The 18,708-nt window shown below is 48.2% G+C and overlaps 1 protein-coding gene across 2 annotated transcripts in view; it reads right to left on the reverse strand.

Annotated features, from left to right (window-relative positions):
• Positions 1 to 18,028, reverse strand: part of TGFA (transforming growth factor alpha) — a 103,010-nt gene extending 84,982 nt beyond the window's left edge. For both annotated transcript variants that reach the window (XM_062208704.1, XM_062208703.1), the window contains exon 1: positions 17,941 to 18,028. In XM_062208704.1, the coding sequence (XP_062064688.1) occupies positions 17,941 to 17,980 (40 nt within the window). In that variant the 5' untranslated portion in view covers positions 17,981 to 18,028. The remainder of the gene's footprint in view (positions 1 to 17,940) is intronic.
• Between the last annotated feature and the right edge of the window lie 680 nt (positions 18,029 to 18,708).

An 18,708-nucleotide genomic window follows, 5' to 3' on the forward strand; every position in this document is an offset into this window, starting at 1 on the left:
TTTTTTTTCTTTTTTTTTTTCCTCTTTTTTTTTTGTTTAACAGGCAGAGTGGACAGTGAGAGAGAGAGAGACAGGGAGAAAGGTGTTCCTTTGCCGTTGGTTCACCCTCCAATGGCCGCCACGGCCGGCGCACCACGCTGATCTGATGGCAGGAGCCAGGTGCTTGTCCTGGTCTCCCATGGGGTGCAGGGACCAAGGACTTGGGCCATCCTCCACTGCACTCCTGGGCCACAGCAGAGAGCTGGCCTGGAAGAGGGGAAACCGGGACAGAATCCGGTGCCCCGACCGGGACTAGAACCCGGTGTGCCGGCGCTGCAAGGCAGAGGATTAGCCTGTTGAGCCACAGCGCCGGCCCAGACCCACACATCTTTTAGAAGCACACTCATTGCGAGGAGATCCTGTTTGGTTTGTAATATCAGTATCGATATTGTAATACCAAGTACCTCAAAAAGCTTTTGGAAAAAAAATGGAATTAAAAGATAATGTACATTTTCCATGAACTTTTTTAAAAAATGTATTTATTTGAGAGAAAGAGAGAGCTCCCACCTTTTGGTTCAGTCCCAACATCACTCCCAGATGCCTGTAATAGCTGGCCCCAGACCAGGCCAAAGCCAGAAGCTGGGAATTCAATCCAAGACTCCCTGTGGGCAGCAGGAACTCAGCCACTTGAGTCATCTCCTGCTGCTCCCCAGGGTCTACAGCAGCAGGAAGCTGGAGTCAGGAGCAGAGATTAAAACCCAGGCACTCCAACGTGGGACATCTTACCCGCCAGGCCACCTGCCTGCTCCTTGGAGAACCTTTTAAAGATCCATCGTAAATGGTCTGCCGACGTGCATAATTCCCTTAGCTTTTACCAGAGAGCAAAAACGCACGGAGAATGCCAGCTCTGTGGCCCGGCTCTAACATTTGAGGGGTGAATAGTGTAGCTATTCAGAGGGACAATGGCCATCAGAGGCTGCCGCGGGCGGAGTGAACTTCCTATACACAGGGGAAGGAGCAGATGCTAGCCCTGGCTTCGTCTGCTATTGCATCGAGTCCAGGGAACTGCCTGTGCTTCTTGTGGGTACCTGCCACGGCTCAAGTTGGGGGTGCGGAGTGTGAAAGCCGGCCAGCCACCAGCAAATGTGTTAACACAGGCTCTATCTTTAGCTGGACTGAAAGTGTTTAAGTAAATGTGTTGAAGACTTGCTGTCTTCTGCTGTTATTTGGGGAAAACGTTGCCTGGGGAGGCATCTGGGTGGGGCCAGCTCCCCAGCAGAGGGTTTCAGAGTGAGGATCTTGCATTAAAGCAAGATCATCTATTAAAACAAGTGCTTTTAAAAAACTTGTGGTAGAAAAGCAAACAGTCTCCCATTATAGAATTTATTATTTGAAGTTGCTGGATCAAAGCAAATTATGTCAAATAGCACGCCTCGTGTGGTTATCTTCTTTCAAAAGCCTGAACTCCCAAATGAGGGAGGACATAAGCCCCTCACTCTTCTTGTTTCACATAATTGAGAAGTAGCAGTATTTTTGTTCTTAAGATTATTTATTTATTTTAAAAGCAGAGTTACAGAGAGGGAGAAGAGAGAGAGAGATTGTCCATCCACTGGTTCACTCCCCAAATGGCCATAACGGTCAGGCCTGGGCCTGGCCAAAGCTAGGAGCTTCATCCAGGTCTCTCAGATACGTGCAGGGGTCCAAGAACTTGGGCCATCTCCTGCTGCTTTCCCAGGTGCATTAGCAGGGAGCTGGATCAGAAGTGGAACAGCTGGGACTTGAACCTGCACTCATATGAGATGCCAGTGTTGCAGAGGGGGTGGTTTAACCCGCTAGGCCACAACACCAGCCCTAAAGTATTTCTTTTTCAACTGCATGGCAAGTCGTCTCAATATGGTAACTATACCGGGGCGGCTGACTGGCATTCTGATGCCATTTGGCCCAGGGTCCGCTACACCATAGAGCTCTCCCACAGGAACGGCTCGAGCAGCCACAGCCTTCCTGCATTGACATGGCCAGGATGCTGGAGTAGCTAGGACACGAGATGAGGGTCCTGGCTTCCAATCCTCATTCTACCACTTGCTGTCTGTGGGTGACTGGGCATCTTACCTAAGATTTTGTGCCTTTGGTTTCCTTGCCTATAAAAATGGGGATACTCAGCAAATCTCATAAAATTGCTAGGTGGGTTAAAGGGTTTGTGCAACGCCTAAGGCACTTAAAGAGCTTACGACGAACCAGGAACCTCCCAAGCATTGGCTGTCATCTTCTCTCAGTGCGTTTGCCTCCTCATACCAAGAACCTTGCTTCTGGGCCCAAGGTGCTCACTGGACCTCATGCCATAAGGTAAAAAAGCTTGCCTCTGCTTCTGCCACAATTCACAAGAAATTCAGGGGCTGGGGCCAAGGGCTAGCTCATGGTTCCCTTTCCTTCGATAGCACTAAACCTAGTGGAGTATCTGAAGCAGTTAAATGTCTCCCGACCTGAAAAATCCGTAACACAAGTAAATGAAATAACTACCTATGTAACACCCTCACTTCAGGCCGACGGATCTTATTTTGTCATTCATCCCATTGGTTCTGTGATGTACTACACCTTGGGAGAATCACAAATCAAACACTGCATTAAGCTTGGCTCACAAAAATCACAACCACTGTTTGATCACTTAGATACAACCTATGTGAGATGACAGCTGACTCTATAATATACTACTTTGGGTGAATTCTGAACCAAACAATGCATCAAGCTTGGGTCACAAAAATCACAACTACTGTTTGATCACTTGGATGCAATCTATGTGGGATGACATCTTAGGATCGACCACAGGCCTCTGTTCTCCTATTAAAAGGAAAATATCCCGCCTTTTTTTCTGAAATCCAACAAAAAATCCAATTTAGTTGAAAGGACTGTTTTGTTTACCCGCCCCTTCCCCCCTCCCCACTTTGTTGCACAGCTTGGGAAAGAGGCCCTTCCTAAGAAAATGAGCTCCCAGCACATAGGGAGTTGATGTTGCTTTCCCAACAGTAAAACTTTCAAGTGATTTGCTGATGCATAACCAGCTCATTAGCCCAAACCTTCTACCACCCATAGAAGATTCAGAACAGAACTTATTTGAAATGATGACTTCAATAAAAAAAGGGCCCATTACCTTATCCCTAAAAGAACTCTATTCCAGGAAATTGAAATAATTCCTTTTTTTTTCTGCCCAAGGAAAGTTAAAATAGAGCAGAGTTCTGTAACTCTCCCACTCTTTGGTAATAACAGAGATTTTGCATCACCACGGGTACCAAGTAGTGGCAAGAAGTTCATTAGGAATGGCCTTCAGGCTCCTAGAGACCCTAAAATAGCTTTGGAATCATACATGACAAACCTTAATGTGCATACACACCTAAAGATGGCGTCAAAACATACAAAGCAAATATCACCGAACTGCAGGGGGACAAAATTGCATCCACTATTGTAGTTGGAGAGTGCAACGCCTCTTCATCAGGAATGGTCAGAGCCAGCGGACAGAAATTGGCAAGGACACAAGACTTGACACCACCAATCAGCGAGATATGATTGACATCTATAGACTCCATCATCCAACACAGCAGAACACACAGTCTCCTCAAGTTCACATGGAACACTCATCGAGATAGACCACATTCTGGGCCACAGAACACTCCATGACAAATTTACAGGAACGAAACCATGCAGGGTATACTCTCAGAACACAATGGAGTTGAACTAGAAACCAATAACACAAAGAAAGCTGGAAATACCCCAAATATTAGAGAATAACATACTTCTAAACAACACATGGGTCAAAGACTCTCAAGAGAAGCTAAAAAATATTTTGAATTACATAAAAATCAACCAACCACATGGGACAGTATTTCTCAGACTTTTCCACCAAAACCTTCAAAATGACAGAGAAGGAATTCATCTCTCCAAAGTCTGAAGTAATGCACTTGGGGGAAAATTGTAATTGATCTAAAATTTTATGTTGTATCCTAAAATAAACTTAGATATTTCAATTTTGCATTCTCTTCACTAATGTATCTGAATCTGTTTTAATATAGAAGACAGTGTTACGACTTGTATTTTTCTTTGATTCCCTAATATTCCCTATTCCAGAGAGATGCAGCAGGTTTGGTACAAGTGGTTCCAAGTATGCAACTGATATCTTCCATAGCGCCTCATTTGAAAGGGGATGTGGAAATAGAGAGGCTCAGGTCACCACAATGTCCAGTGGAGGACTGTACTTCCACCTCAATCCCTGCAGAGCACAAACTTCCAGAAAAAAAAAAAGGAGAGGGCATAAGCGGGCCACCCACATCTCAGTGCAGGGAGAATCCAGGCTCATCGGTCTCTAGCCAAACTAGGGAATGGGGCAAGTCATGTACTCTCTCTAGGGAGAGAAATACAGTAGGTAATCCCTCCCTCTACGACACCCCAGCAGGAGTGGTAAGAAATGACGATAGCCCCTGAAATTCACTGTTTACCTTCCCAGCACTCCATCTTTTCTGTCCCAATTTCCTGGGGCAATGATACATTCCAGCTCATGGGGGTGGCACATTACAGCCACAATCCTCAGATCAGGGCACAGAAAAGAAACTCCACAAACAGATCCAAGTTCTTAAGAAAGTACTAAGTCACCAAGTAGAACTTGAACTCAGTGAGTGGAGAATAAATTATTTAACAAATAAGGTTAGGGTTTCTGGGGCACCATTATTTGACCAAAAGGCAAATTAGGTCTTTATCTCACACTCTACACTAAAATACATTCCCAAATAATTAAAATTCAGATTGTAATAGTAACAACAGAAAAGTACAAGGGGACATTAGTAATCAATTGGTCATAGAAAATCCTTTCCCATCACAAGATAAGTATTATAAAACAGTATTAACCGCAGGGGAGTCATGAGCAGAGGTTCTTAGAAGTGGAGAAAGCAGGGCAGAGGTATAGCCGAGTGCGGAACCTGCCCACATCCCACGTTGGAGCGCCTGGGTTTGATCCTTGGTTGGAGTTCCTGTTGATGCAGACCTGGGAGGCAGTGGTGAGGGCTCAAAGGTTTGGGTTCTGGCCGCCTGTGTGGGAGATCTGGATTGCACTCCCGGCTCCTGGCTTTGGCCCTGGCAGTTTCAGGCATTTGGGGAACAAACCAAGGATGGGAGCAATCTTTATTACCTTTTTGGGGGTGGGAGATAAATAAAATCACACTTTTAAAACTCAAACACAACTCACATAATTTCAAAAGGAAAGCCACAGATGTTTTCAATGTGTAACAACATACTTTTAAAAATTGCTTACAAAACAATTACTAACTTACCCAAAACACAGTTTAAGGACACGAACAGATAACTCACAGGAAAATAAACTCAAATACTGAAACATGAAAAAGCATTTAATTCCATTAAAAGTCAAGGCAACACAAATTAAAATATCATTTTGTCAACATAATAGAAAATGATAGATTTTTCCAATAAATGGGCATTAACACATAGATGATGAGAGTGAATTTGTACAGCTTTTCAGGAGGGCAGGTTGAAGGGTGAAAAAAGTGAACTACCATCCAGTTCTGGGGATGAATTCATAGAAATCATAGGAGATGCTGCTAATGATTGGGAGAACTTCCCTTTTAGTTTTAAATGCTTAAGTTTGCAACAATCTTTGTCATCATCGAAATAGATAAATACAACAGAACTGTATAAAAGAATACATAACTACTAAAATAAGTTTATATATTTATGTTGGCCACATAAATATTGTCCCTAGACACTCAAGTAAAAAGCAGATTTTAAAACAGAATCTACGGAATGCAATTTTTGAAGGAGGGGGAAAAATACAAAGTATCTGTATCCGCGGCCAGAAAGGGCCGGGTAGACCCCCGGCAGGTAAAGCTGGTAAGAGGACATCTCTGGGGAGTGGGACGTGTTGTGTCTTTAGGTTCTCTTGCTTGTCAAGATGCTGACTGTTTTCTTTTGGGAAAAGAACGGGGCTAACAGGGCTGGAGGAGAAGGGGGCGTGTCGTGCACGACCCACTTGGGGAGCGGGAGGAGGAGCACAGGGGGCAAGCAAGTTCTAGGACAGGAGCTGGCCTGCACTGTTCTTGGGGCTTTCCTTGGGGGCCGGCAGAGAGGTTGGTGAGCTTCCGGGAGAATCAGTTGACCTCACATTCCTCAAACACGCGCAGCCCCCAGACTTGCTTTCCTTCCAACCCAGTTAGTTGACAGGGTCGTCCCCTGAAGCCCTGTGTGTAACGCCCAAGGTGTGCCACGCTCAAGAAGCATCTGCCGCGGTCTCAAGCTGCCGGCAAGCAGCGCGCACAGCACACCGCCGTCCTGACGCCGCCTCCCACAGGTGCGCAGCTCAGAGCCTGGGCACCGGCCTAGGGAGGAGCGCTCAGTGTCCAGCTGAGCCCAGGGGCAGTGAGGGATGCGGTTAGGTCCCACCACCGCTCTTGTGCCTGTGCCCAGGGCCACTGCCACGGGAACAGTTACAGGTCTTCAACTCTTGTTTCCCGTTTTAAAAAATTTTATTCACTTGAAAGCGAGTTGCAGCAAAAGAGGGAGAGACACAGAGACAGAGAGAGATCTTCCATCCATTGGTTTACTCCCCAGACGGCTGCAATGGCCAGAATGGAGCCAGATAGAAGCCAGGAGCCATGGGGGTGGGGGGTGGGGGGTGACAACTTTAAGGTCTCCCAAGTGGGTGCAGGGGTCCAAACACTTGCTGCTTTCCCAGGCACATTAGCAGGGAGCTGGATGGGAAGTGGAATAGCCTGGACTCGAACCTGTATCCCATATCCTTACAGGCAGCGGCTTAACCAGCTACACCACAGCACCAGCCCTTTACTCTCCTCCACCCCCCCCCCCAACCAAAGAATCCTGAACGTGTGTTTTCCTTGTTGCTTGCCCTGGCCTGTTGGAGGGAAGGGGGCAGAGTGTGTAATTGCAAGCCTCTCTGTTGCAGTCTGGGCTGCTCACAGGTGCCCTTTAGCCAGGTCATCTCCCGCAGCCCAGGGAGCACAAACATCACTCGGAGAAGCCACCGAGCCAGCAGGAGAGTGGGCAGGCAGCAGAGGCACACCTGCTTTCTACCCTCTGTCCTGACCTCATCTGGACACAGACTCATGCCCCGAAGGAACAGGAGTGGAAGACAGGGTCTCCCTGAGAGGATTGAGTATTTTTACCAAGACGTAGTACTGATCTTGAAAAGCAAAGAACAAAAAATGGACGAAGTAGTTCTCGGTGAGCCATCACTGTGCTGTAGTAACACCTAAGGGACACCAGAGGAAATTTGGAGGACTTTCAGCTTTTTAAAGAAGCATCAGAATAGAAATTCCAAGGCCACACATGCCCCAAATCAGAGCCGCCTTACTCTTACAGCTCTGCTGTGAGAGACTGTGGAAGCCAACTGTGTACCTGAGCTTGTGGGAGCTCCATTCACGGTAAAACTCCCCTTGAATTCTGTGATGCTTTAAAAGAGGTCTTCAAAAATAAATCTCAAAAGCAGAAAACTTTAAAACAATTAGAGCACTTCAAAAAAGTTCATGGAAAATGAAATGCGATCTAGGACTTGCTCCCTCATTTCTCTATTCTAAGCCCAACTTGTTCTTTCATTTCTCTATTCTCTTCAAGGTAGGAAACTAATTCTATTATGAAGGAATCTGTAGGATGCACAATTTAATCTCTAGACCTTATAAAAGAGATAGCTAACATTTTTCTGCAATAGCATAGCCAAAATAAGAACTCAAATAATAATCTCATAGCTTGATTCACTTCGCCATCAGCGAAGTATACAGTAAGTAGAAAAAACCTCCCTTTCAGACCAAAGGGAAAGAAAGTTTTAAAGTGAGAATATAATTTTCCTCATGGGCATTGTCTACCTTAGAAAAACTACTACAGAACATGCCTGTGACTATAGACTTGTAGTTCAGGCCACCGAAGATTAGAGATGGGAAACGGGCACTCCCTTGACTTGCATCCTCTGGTCTGCTTTAACACAAACCAGGAGGAAAAGAAAGCTCGGCATCAGAAGCAGTGGGTGGCAGGCCTATTAATGGCTGATCTGTACAGTGATCTGCCCTCAAGGAGACCCAACAGGCCAGTCCACTGCAGTGGCTTTCAATGTGGTAAGCCTGGGCTTCAGCAGAAGTCAGCTTGTGAAGAGCCCTGGCAGCTCTGCCAAGAGTTGGATCACTGGAAATGGACCTGCCCTGGAGTCGAAGGATGGGTGTCAAAAATTTTTAAAATCTGGGGCCGGCGCTGTCGCTCAGTGGGTTAACGCCCTGCCTGAAGCGCCGGCATCCCATATGGACACTGGTTCTAGACACGGTTGCTCCTCTTCCAGTCCAGCTCTCTGCTGTGGCCTGGGATAGCAGCAGATTGCCCAAGTCCTTGGGCCCCTGAACCCATGTGGGAGACCTGGAAGAAGCTCCTGGCTTCAGATCGGCACAGTTCCGGCCGTTGCAGCCAACTGGGGAGTGAACCATCGGATGGAAGACCTCTTGCTCGCTTACTCTCTGCCTCTCCTCTGTGTAACTCTGACTTTCAAATAAATAAATAAATCTTAAAAAAATTTTTTAATCCATTTTTTTAAAGGTTTATTTATTTATTTGAAAGTCAAGTTACACACAGAAAGGAGAGGCAGAGAGAGAGAGAGAGAGAGAGAGAGAGGTTTTCCATCCGCTGGTTCACTCTCCAATTGACTTCAACAGCCGAAGCTGCACCGATCTGAAGCCTGGAGCCAGGAGCTTCTTCCGGGTCTTCCACATGGGTGCGTGGGCCCAAGGACTTGGGCCATCTTCTACTGCTTTCCCAGGCCATAGCAGAGAGCTGGATCAGAAGTGGAGCAGCAGGCTCTCAAACCGGCGTCCATATGGTTTACTAGCGCTTCAGGCCAGGGCGTTAAGCCGCTGTGCCACAGCACCGGACCCTATATTTTTTTCATAATGTGCATTTCCATGAACTTTTTGAATACCCAATGTACTATGATTTCCAAAATTTTTTGCATCAAAATAAACTAACTTTTAATTCTATTTTCTACAAGTTTTGTGTCTATTTGGGGGACTTTGGTGTTTACTTTGCTTGACATTTGTTAAAGTCATGATAACTAGGGCCAGACACACACACACACACACATTCAATTAAAAGGAGATCACTGGGTCAGGCGGGACACCTGCAGCCCACATCAGGGGGTGTCTGGGTTCAACATCGGACTCTGACTCCAGCTCCTGAGTCCAGCTTCTTGCTTATGCAGACCTAGGGAAACAGCAGTGGTAGCTCAGTGTTTGGGTCCCTGCCATCCACGTGGGTGGCCTGGGTTACATTCCTGGCTGCTGGCTTTACCCTGACTGAGCCCTGGCTGTTGCAGGCATTTGAGGAGTGAACCAGCAGATAGGAACTCACCCTGTCTCTCTACTGTCTGTGTCTTAAATAATTATTTTTAAAGTGTGCTTTTAAAGTTCTAGTTTGCACTTAAAGAAACAGTTACGAGATAAAAATATTAAAAGGAGGCAAAGTCAACATATTCAATATTACATGATCATCTACTCAAAAGAAACTCAGGAGAATCAAAGAACTATTAAAATGAACAAAACCTATTAAAACACAAATATGAAAAAAATCACTTATATACTAACCATAGCCAGCTAAAATAAATAGGAAAAATGTCCCATCCACTAGGACTTAGCTCCATGAGATCATGGGCTCCATCTCCTTCTGGGCTGCTTCCTCAGCATCAGCAGTGCTGCCAGCACACAGCAGGTGCTCAGGGAACAGAATGAGTACCCGAACAATTTCACAGTAAGAGGGGGGTGGTTTTTTTTTTTTTAAAAAAAAGATTTATTTATTTATTTGAACTTCAGAGTTTCAGAGAGAGAGAGAGAGATCTTCCATCTGCTGGTTCAATTCTCAAGTGGCCACATCAGCCAGGGCTAAGCTAGGAGCTTTATTTGGATCTCCCATGGGGGTGGTAGGGGGCCAAATGCTGGGCCATTTTCTGCAGCTTTTCCCAGGCCATTAGCAGGGAGCAGGATTGGAAGTGGTGCAGTCAGGATAAAAACCAGTACCCAAAAGGGTTGCCGGTGTCACAGGTGGCAGCTTTAGTGCCACAGGGCTAGCCCCAGGATGGGTGCTTGGTGCAGCACTTTGGTCATGTTTGGGATGCCCACATTCCATCTGCAGTTGGGGCTTCTCCACTTCCAATCTAGCTTCCTGCTGATGCACAGCTGGAAAGTAGATGACGGTTCAAGTACTGGGGCCCCTATCACCCATGTGGAGACCAAAATTGAGTTCTGGGCTCCTGGCTTTGGTCTGGCCCAGCCCCAGCCGTTGCAAGCATTTGGGGAGTGAACCAGTAGATAAAGACTGCTTTCTGTCTCTCTGCCTTACAAATTGAAAATGAAAATAAAAATAGATTTTTAAAAATTCATAGTAGAGGAAAAAATACAAAATAATGGAACCAAACAAATTGTACAAATGGATCCAAGTGCTTTTGAGAATTTAGCATATAACAAAAATGAAACTTCAAACCATGGTGAAAAGATGGATTATTCCACAAATGGTAAGTAGGACTATTCACCGCTTGCTTTCAAGAACATGAAATATTAGTTGTGCCTCATACCATACCCTAACTAAATTATAGATAGGATTTTTCAACACAACCTGTGGGACCACTGAAGTAAGAAGGAAAAAAGTAAGAAAACAGACAAAGGAGGACTTCCTAAGTATACAAGCAAAGGTAGAAAACTTAAGGAGAAAGGCAGTTTCGGCTACATAAAAATAAAAACGTTAGGAATATCAAAAGAGCACAAGGAAAAGAAATGGGAGGAAATACTTGTAATCTATGACTGACAAAGGATTAATATTTTTACATAAAATGTTAGTATAAACTCCTAAGAAAAGAATGATCAAACACTAATAAAACAAAAACAGGCTAAGATACAAATAACAAATGCACTCACTCTCACAAATACTAATATGAAAACCGGGTTGAGATCCTTTTCTCTGATCTACTTGGCAAACAGCAAGTGTAACTCATAGTATTATGGAAGACTCAAGAAAATGGGCACTTGTAAACTGCTGATGGGAGAAAGGACCAATTCCTTTGTATTCATCCTAAATAATAAAAAAATGTGTCAAACATTTATGGATGTCTTCTGTATCATTTATGTTGACTTTAGGCATTACACATTTAATATGTTTGTTGCAAAACAAAAAATTAACCAAACTCAGGTATATATATATATATACCTTGTGTACACACACACACACACACACTTAGACATATAAGCCTGGATCTGTTCTTTCAAATTTTTAAGAAGATCCTCACTCTTTTAAAATAGCTACATAGTAAATCAATGCATTAATAGTGTAACTGGCAACTTGCTGCTCTGGCAAACTGTTCAGCCACCAACATCTTTTATATTTTGCACATTTCAACAAGTATTTATATAGACTATACTACACAGTAAAACTGATGACTCAGAAGTTATATGCATTTAAAACTGATAGCTGTTGCCTCATTGACTTCCAAAAATATTGATTTAATTTATCAAAACAACGAATGGATTATCTATAACAGTGAAAAATCTACATGGCCAAAGAGCTTCCAAATTAGTTATGGTACATACAACCAAGCAAAATATTCCCTTGATTGTTATAAGTGAATACCGAATTGCATAAAAGTGTTTGTTGTGAAAGACTGTTTTGACACAACAAACAGCAGTGAGTCCAGTGGAATACACGCAAGCTTTTAAAGACTATCTATACATTCATCCATCAGGTTTAACAAAAGGTTAATCGTCGTAATCTTTCAGTGGCAAATTACAGGTCATTAAGACTCTTATATTCTCCTTAATTTTCTATGTATTCTATAGAAAAATGTTTTTGCCAACATACAGCATTAAACTGAGTTAGGTGCTGCGGTGCAGCGGGTTAAGCTGCTTTGTGTGATACCTGTACCACATAGGGGAGTGCTGGTTTATGTCCTGGCTCTTCTATTCTGGTCTAGCTTCCTGCAAATGTGGCCTGGGGAGGCAGTAGATGATGGCTCAAATGCTTAAGCCCCTGCCCCCAACATGGGAGACCGAGACTGAGTTCTGGGCTCCTGGCTTTGGATCAACCCAGCCCTGGCCATTGTTGGCATTTGATGAGTGAACCAATGGATGGAACGCCAGTCAGTTTTTCTTTCTCTGCCCTTCAAGTAGATAAAGATAAATAAAAATTAAAAATAAATCATAATCTACTTTTAAGATAACAATAAGGGGCCGGCGCTGTGACACAGCAGGTTAACGCCCTGAGCTGAAGTGCCAGTGCTGGTTCAAGACCCCACTGCTCCACTTCTGATTCAGCTCTCTGCTATGGCCTGGGAAAGCAGTAGAAGATGGCCCAAGTCTGTGGGCTCCTGCACCCACATAGGAGACCCGGAGGAAGCTCCTGGCTCTTGGCTTCAGATCGGTGCAGCTCTGGCAGTTGCAGCCAACTGGGGAGTAAATCAGCAAGTGGAAGACCGACCTCCCTCCCTCCCTCCCTCCCTCCCTCCCTCCCTCCCTCCCTCCCTCCCTCCCTCCCCGTCCCTGAATGGAAGACCTCTGTCTCTCAAATAAATAAATCTTTTTTTTAAAAAAATAACTAAAATGACATTCTAAAGACTAGTTGCATTGGTAATGACCATAATAAAGAGTTTTCCAGGATTCATGTTAACACAGCCAAATGCTTTGTGTTTGCCAATGTAGCCTGTCCTTGGAGGAACACTGCACTGGACACCCTAGGAGGTCATCAAATCCTTAACGTCCCTTCTGAGATTTGGCCCGTGCTTAGAAGTGCCAAAGGCAAGGACAAAAATCAAGGAATCCCCAACCCAGCAGAGAAGAGAGGCAAGACCCAGCCGTGGCTACTCCTCAGCAGAACATGTAGGGGCCAGGGCTCTGCTACTTGGGTTCCCAGCCAGAAACGTTAACACCTTTGAAGATTAAAACCCAAAAGGAGAAGCAATAGAAGGCCGGTGTTACACGAAGGAATTCTGTGTCCCAGCCCTTCCTGGGGCAACTCCAGCCACCTACAAGCACTTGCTGAGTGCAAACCCCGAGATGAGGGAAGCATGAAGTCTTTCAGGTAAGGCACAACAAGAACTCCTGACTTAGGGCAAACAGGGCCCCAGCAAAATGCATCAAATGCCATTTCAATCAACTCTTTTCTAAGTCCAGTTAACAACTTACTTTCTTTCTCTTCTTTCCTTCCTTTTGATTTATTTATTTGAAAGACAGTTACAGAGAGGGAGATTTATATATATATATATATGTATATATATACTTTATATATATACATATATAAATTTTATATATATATATATATATATATATATATATATATATATATATGAGAGAGAGCTTCTATCCGTTGGATCACTCCCCAAATAGCTGCAATGGCCACGGTTGGGCCCAGCCAAAGCCAGGAACTTGGAATTCCAACCGGGTCTCCCACATGGGTGGCAGGGGCCCAAGTACCCAGACCATCATCTGAGGCTTCTCCAGGTGCATGAGCAGGGAGCTGGATCATAGTAGAGCAGCCAGGACTTGAACTGGCACGCATATGGGACGCCAGCGCTACAGGAGGTAACTTCACCTGTTGTGTCAAATGCTGGTCCCTATTTATTCCTTAAGTTACAGTCAGTACAGAACAATTTATAATTCTTTAAAAGAAGTTACTCAGATTTTTTAGATTAGGCTTAAAGGGAAGGGGCCTTGCTCTTAAGAGATGGATCAAGTGGCCTCAATTTGTGGCTTTCTTGATTCTATGAAAGATTTTTATATTTGACATCACATGGCAGGTGTGGGAGGAGGCCAAACAAAACCAAAAGCCCGGGTAAAATCCCCCAATCCTCCTCTATCTAGATACTGCCTTAAACTCCTAGCCCTTTAGCACAGGATGAAGTTCATCCTTTAAAATTGGCAATTAAATATTTGGAATGGTAGAAAAACCATGGTCAGTCTTTGGCAATCAAAAAAACAAAAACAAAACAGGAAAGCGTGAGGTGCTGAGCATTGGTAGGGTAGCTTTAATAACAGGGAGTGCTACATTTTCCGTGGGTAAGGTGTACGAACGCTCACAACAACGAACAGATCTCAGCAAGAGTCCTAACTCCACCCTGCTCAGCAGGACAGCCTCAGAAGCGCCTTATGATGGTTCATAAATCCACGGTGGCATTCAAAACATCAGGACATACCTTAGATAAAAATCAGTAGGTAAGCTCGAAGTTACCCTACCCGTGACTGTGGTTCTGTCAGTGTCCCCCTGCCCCGGCTCCAGCAGCAGAAGCCACACCTGGGGACCTGGTGGACAGGGACACTCTTTCACCGACGGAGCCACCTCCAGCCACCTGTGCTAATCGGCTCTGCGGTGACTCCTGATAGGAGATTCCAGACGTTCTGAGTAGGAAACCAAGCACAAGATGCCCAAGGCAGCGTGCACAAGCTATTCTCAGCTTGGCTGACCCAAGCTCTACTCCCATTGCCAGTCCTGTTAGTGCGGAGCACAGAGAGTGGGGCCTTAATCAGAAGACACTGTGAAAAGGTCCTTAGAGACAGGTCTAATGGAAAAGCCATCTACTTTTTGTATGTCACCATAGTAACGGGCACAGGAAACATCATTTACTCCTCTAAGAAAGGTCCCCTGCGCAGGGGACACCGAGTATTCACAGAAAGGTCACTTTATTCTGAGGAAACCGCATTTTGGAAAAGCAAATACAGAGGGGCCAGTCTCAAAGGCTTCCGTATCCACCTTGACGGCCCACATTTCTCCGTGAACACTCTAAGTACGACTGCCCAACCCGGAAAGCGTGTGCCCCGGGCAAACCTCCACCGCTGGCTCCCAAGACCTCACTGCCAGGTAACGGAGTAGACAAGGAGCTGTCTGCAGCTCCTGCTGTCCCCCAGTCCTGGCTCCCACCGCCTGCCTTGTTCCTGTGGCATCCTGCTTCAGGGCTATGTCTAGTCTTCACGTACAGGAGCTGACATCAAAACACAACCCTCTTCATCCCCGAACTACAGAACCCAATCTGTATCATAAACTCAGCTCATTTTGTATGCGACCCTTATTGTTCTGATTTACAAGTACTTGCATAGTCACCATCCTGTTTGATTCTCAGAACGCCCTGGGGAGGGGAGGTGGGTATGGTCTTATTATCCCCCTTCGGGGACTGGCTCCATAGACAACTGATCACTGAGATACCAATGCTTTGCGTCAAAAATTAAAGAATTCATGGCATCTAAAAGCACCACTGCACTTGCTAGAATTTGACATCTGCCCAGTGATATTCACCAGGAATCCCCTAAGGATGGTTTTAACTCGTATGGTATTTTCCTGGCTTAGGGAGGGTTAGGAGTAGGGAGATCGGTTTAAAATGGGCCAACTCTCAGGTACAGAACTCCCATAACCTGTCGCGATGTCTGGAATTCTAGCGGGTGTAAAGGAACAACAAGGATGATGATGAAGCCAAAACTTAGCTCTTACTATGTGCCAGGCACCACTCATCAGATGTTAGACATTTTCAACAACACTATTCATACCCCCATTTCACAAGTGAGGAAAAAAAAAGGCACAGAAAAGCTAGGTCACTGGTGCGACATTGCGCACGCTCCCTGGACACACAGGAGGCCGCGCATCTGGACGAGCCAGGCCCCTGTGAGGTCCGCTTGCCAGCGACGGAAACCAGGCCTGAGGTGGCCGCCGCCGCCACCCAGGAGCCAGGACTGCGTTTCCCATGTTGCCATGCGGGCAACAGGGCCCACAGGCTCCACAAACAACAAGAACCAAGGCTCAGGTCCCAGGTCCTCAAGCATCGGGTCAGCCTTCCAGCAGCCAGGCCCTCCTCAGGCCATCCCGGGAAGGTCTTCCAGATCCCGCTGGTGACGACACAATGGCCGATTCGCGTGCAACTGCTTTCAACTAATTGAAGAAAAATTAGAAAGGAAAGCAGTTCAGGAGGAAACGTGCAAATTAAAGGGGCATGTGGGAGGCGGCAGCTCCAGTCAAGGCACAGAACTAACGGCTCTGGTTTCCCCTTTAATAAAAAGGAGTCCTCAGTGGTATGCACGACTCCTGCCTTTGCCCGCTCTCTACTTGTTTCAGCTGTCTCCTGCTGGAATTCTGTGAGCCGGGCTTTAATACCGATCAACCTTTTTAAGTTGATGCATCTTTTTCTTAAAGGTGGAAACAAAAATCAACTTGAAGAGAACCTTCTCCAGCAGAAGAGAAAAATTATATGATGCACGATGGGTGAGCAATCTAGGGTGGGGGTTTGGGTGGGGGAGGGTAACTGGCAGAGACTTCCTCAAAATGTGCTGACCAGCAAGGTTTCCTGCCTCTAATTTCCACTGAATAACCACCTTGCGATTCTCGGAGTTCAACAAAAAACCCAGCTGAACAAGGAATTCTGGGGCATCCACTCCTTTCGGCAAAGCCCCAGACTTGGGGGAGGAGAGGAGACTTTCCCAGACATGGGCAGGTGCCTCTGCGTATTCACAGTTCTTCCACTTGCATGACCCCGGTCCCACTGCTTACCAACCCCGGCTCTGGTGCTGCACTCCCTCCCACCCCCACCCCCACCCCCGCTCTGGAATGAGGAGGGGGGAGGGGGAGGAATACTAAGACCACCTTGAAAACGAATACTGAATAAATGCAAAGCCCCTGAACCGCATTAGCAATTCGTAGGAGTGCTATTATTCCCCCCAAGCCGTGCAATCACACCCAGAAGGCTTCCACTGCATCAGTAATGCTGTACTGCTTTCACAGTTCTGAAATCCATACAACTGTCCACGCGCACACACAGAGGCGCACTCACGGTAGTTCTCAGGAAAAGAAAACCACCGAGCCGCCCATCATCCTGTCACCTGTTGGTGCGTTTCAGGCGAGGCGGCCGCCAGGAGCGCCCGGCTCCGAGACCTCCGTGGCCGCCGTGCTAGCGGGCGCCTCCTGCCTCTAGGGCACGACCGCCGGCGCGTCCCCGAGTCTCTGCAAGCCCACACGGCCCTGGGTGAGGCCAGGGCTCTGGGCATCTGGAGGCGACGTTTCCGCTGACCTCGCGGCGAGCACCTTGCTTTTACAGGGTTAAACTCAGGGGCCACTGGCCGAAAATTCGCTTCACGGAAGGCCGCAGCAACAGCCGGGACGCCTGGGCTACTGATCGGCTGTCCCAACAGCAGAGGGACCCGGTGCCACCAGGGACCGGAGCCGGCCCCGCGCCCCCTTGACGCAGAGCCCCGAGAGCTTCGCGGTGGAAAGACTCACGCACCCCGCGGACCCGACCCCGGCGTGCGGGGCGTGACGTCCCCTCCCCCACCCGTCGTCCGTTTCCAAGAACAAACTCAAAGGCAGCGCTCCGTCTAGGGTTTCACGCCTGGCCTCGGCTGACACCGAAACCACTTCTCCCGGGGAAGTTAATTAAAAGAACAATTAATCCGCACAAAAATCCAACACCTACCCTGGAGCCCAAGAGCTCCTAAAGTGGGAGGACTGAGGGCGCCTCTGCCGATCGTGAACCTAGGGTTAGGGGCTCGGGCGGGCCTAGGGGCTCCGGCAAGAAGGACCCGGCGGCCAAAGGGGCGCACGCCCGGCACCCGCCCGGCTCGCCGCAGCCCGGCTAGCAGGCGGCCAGGTAAGCAGGCAGGTGTGGGCGTGTGTGAGAACAGACTCAGCCGCGGCGGATTAAAGTTCAAACCCGGCCACAGGGCGCTCCCCTTCCCCGGCGCTCTCACGCACCGCCCGGACGGCCACTTCCCGGGGAAAGCCAGGGCGCTCCACAGCCCCCCACTCCGACATATAGGGAGGACTCCCCTTGCCTCCCAGGCTCGAAGCCATCAAGAGCACCGGCCTCCCTCCACGCGGCGAGGCGGGCGCAGGACCCCCCCCCCCGCCCCGAGAAAGCAGAAACCGGGAGCCGGGGGGCGCAGGGCGCGCAGCAGGCGGCGTACGTACCGAGCGCGAACAGGGCGAGCTGTCCAGCCGAGGTGACCATCTTACGGGCGGGCGGACGGGCAGCAGGCGCTCCAGCCTCCTGCCCTCCCTGCGGTGCCCGAGTGGCGGAGCGGCGCCGCGGTGCGGGGGAAAAAGGCTCTGGCGAGGCAGGGCCGGCCCCCGGCGCGGGCGGGCGGAGCGAGGACCCAGCGCCTCTCGCTGGCTCGCACCCCGCAGCGCGGCCGGCCGGGCGGAAATAGGAAGGCGGTTACCGCCACCTCTCTGCCACTCTGCGACCGGGGCACGGCTGACCACCCTCCCGCCCCAATGGGGGGTGCCCCCCTGAGGGCACAGGGGGTGGGGGTTTGGGTTGGGGGCGGGGACGCTGCGCACTCGGAGCAGGGCGGGGCGGCCCGGGTGTCCCCGAGCCCCGCGGCGCGGGCCGGGCACCCGCACCCAGGAAAAGGCAGGAAGCGCCTGACTTGAGACACCACCCCCAGACTGCCCTTGCGATGCAGCCGCGCGCCCCTGCGTGCGGGGTCGCCGCCCTCCCGCCGAGGAGCCGGAGCGTCCCGGGGCGCAGTGCGGCTTCTCGGCTCTAGGCGGCGGGGCGGAGCCACCTGGGCGCCGGTCACCTGCGCTCAGGGCTGTTCTAGGGGCCTCTCCAGGGCTGCAGACTGGGGACGCGGCCAGGAAAGGACTTGTTCACCAGCCACCTGCTGAGTTGGCCTAAGGAGAGTGACACCCCTCCATCCAGCCCCCCACCCTCCGCCTCGAATCAAGCCAAGC

Source organism: Lepus europaeus, chromosome 13, assembly GCF_033115175.1.
Source record: "Lepus europaeus isolate LE1 chromosome 13, mLepTim1.pri, whole genome shotgun sequence".
NCBI lineage: Eukaryota > Metazoa > Chordata > Mammalia > Lagomorpha > Leporidae > Lepus > Lepus europaeus.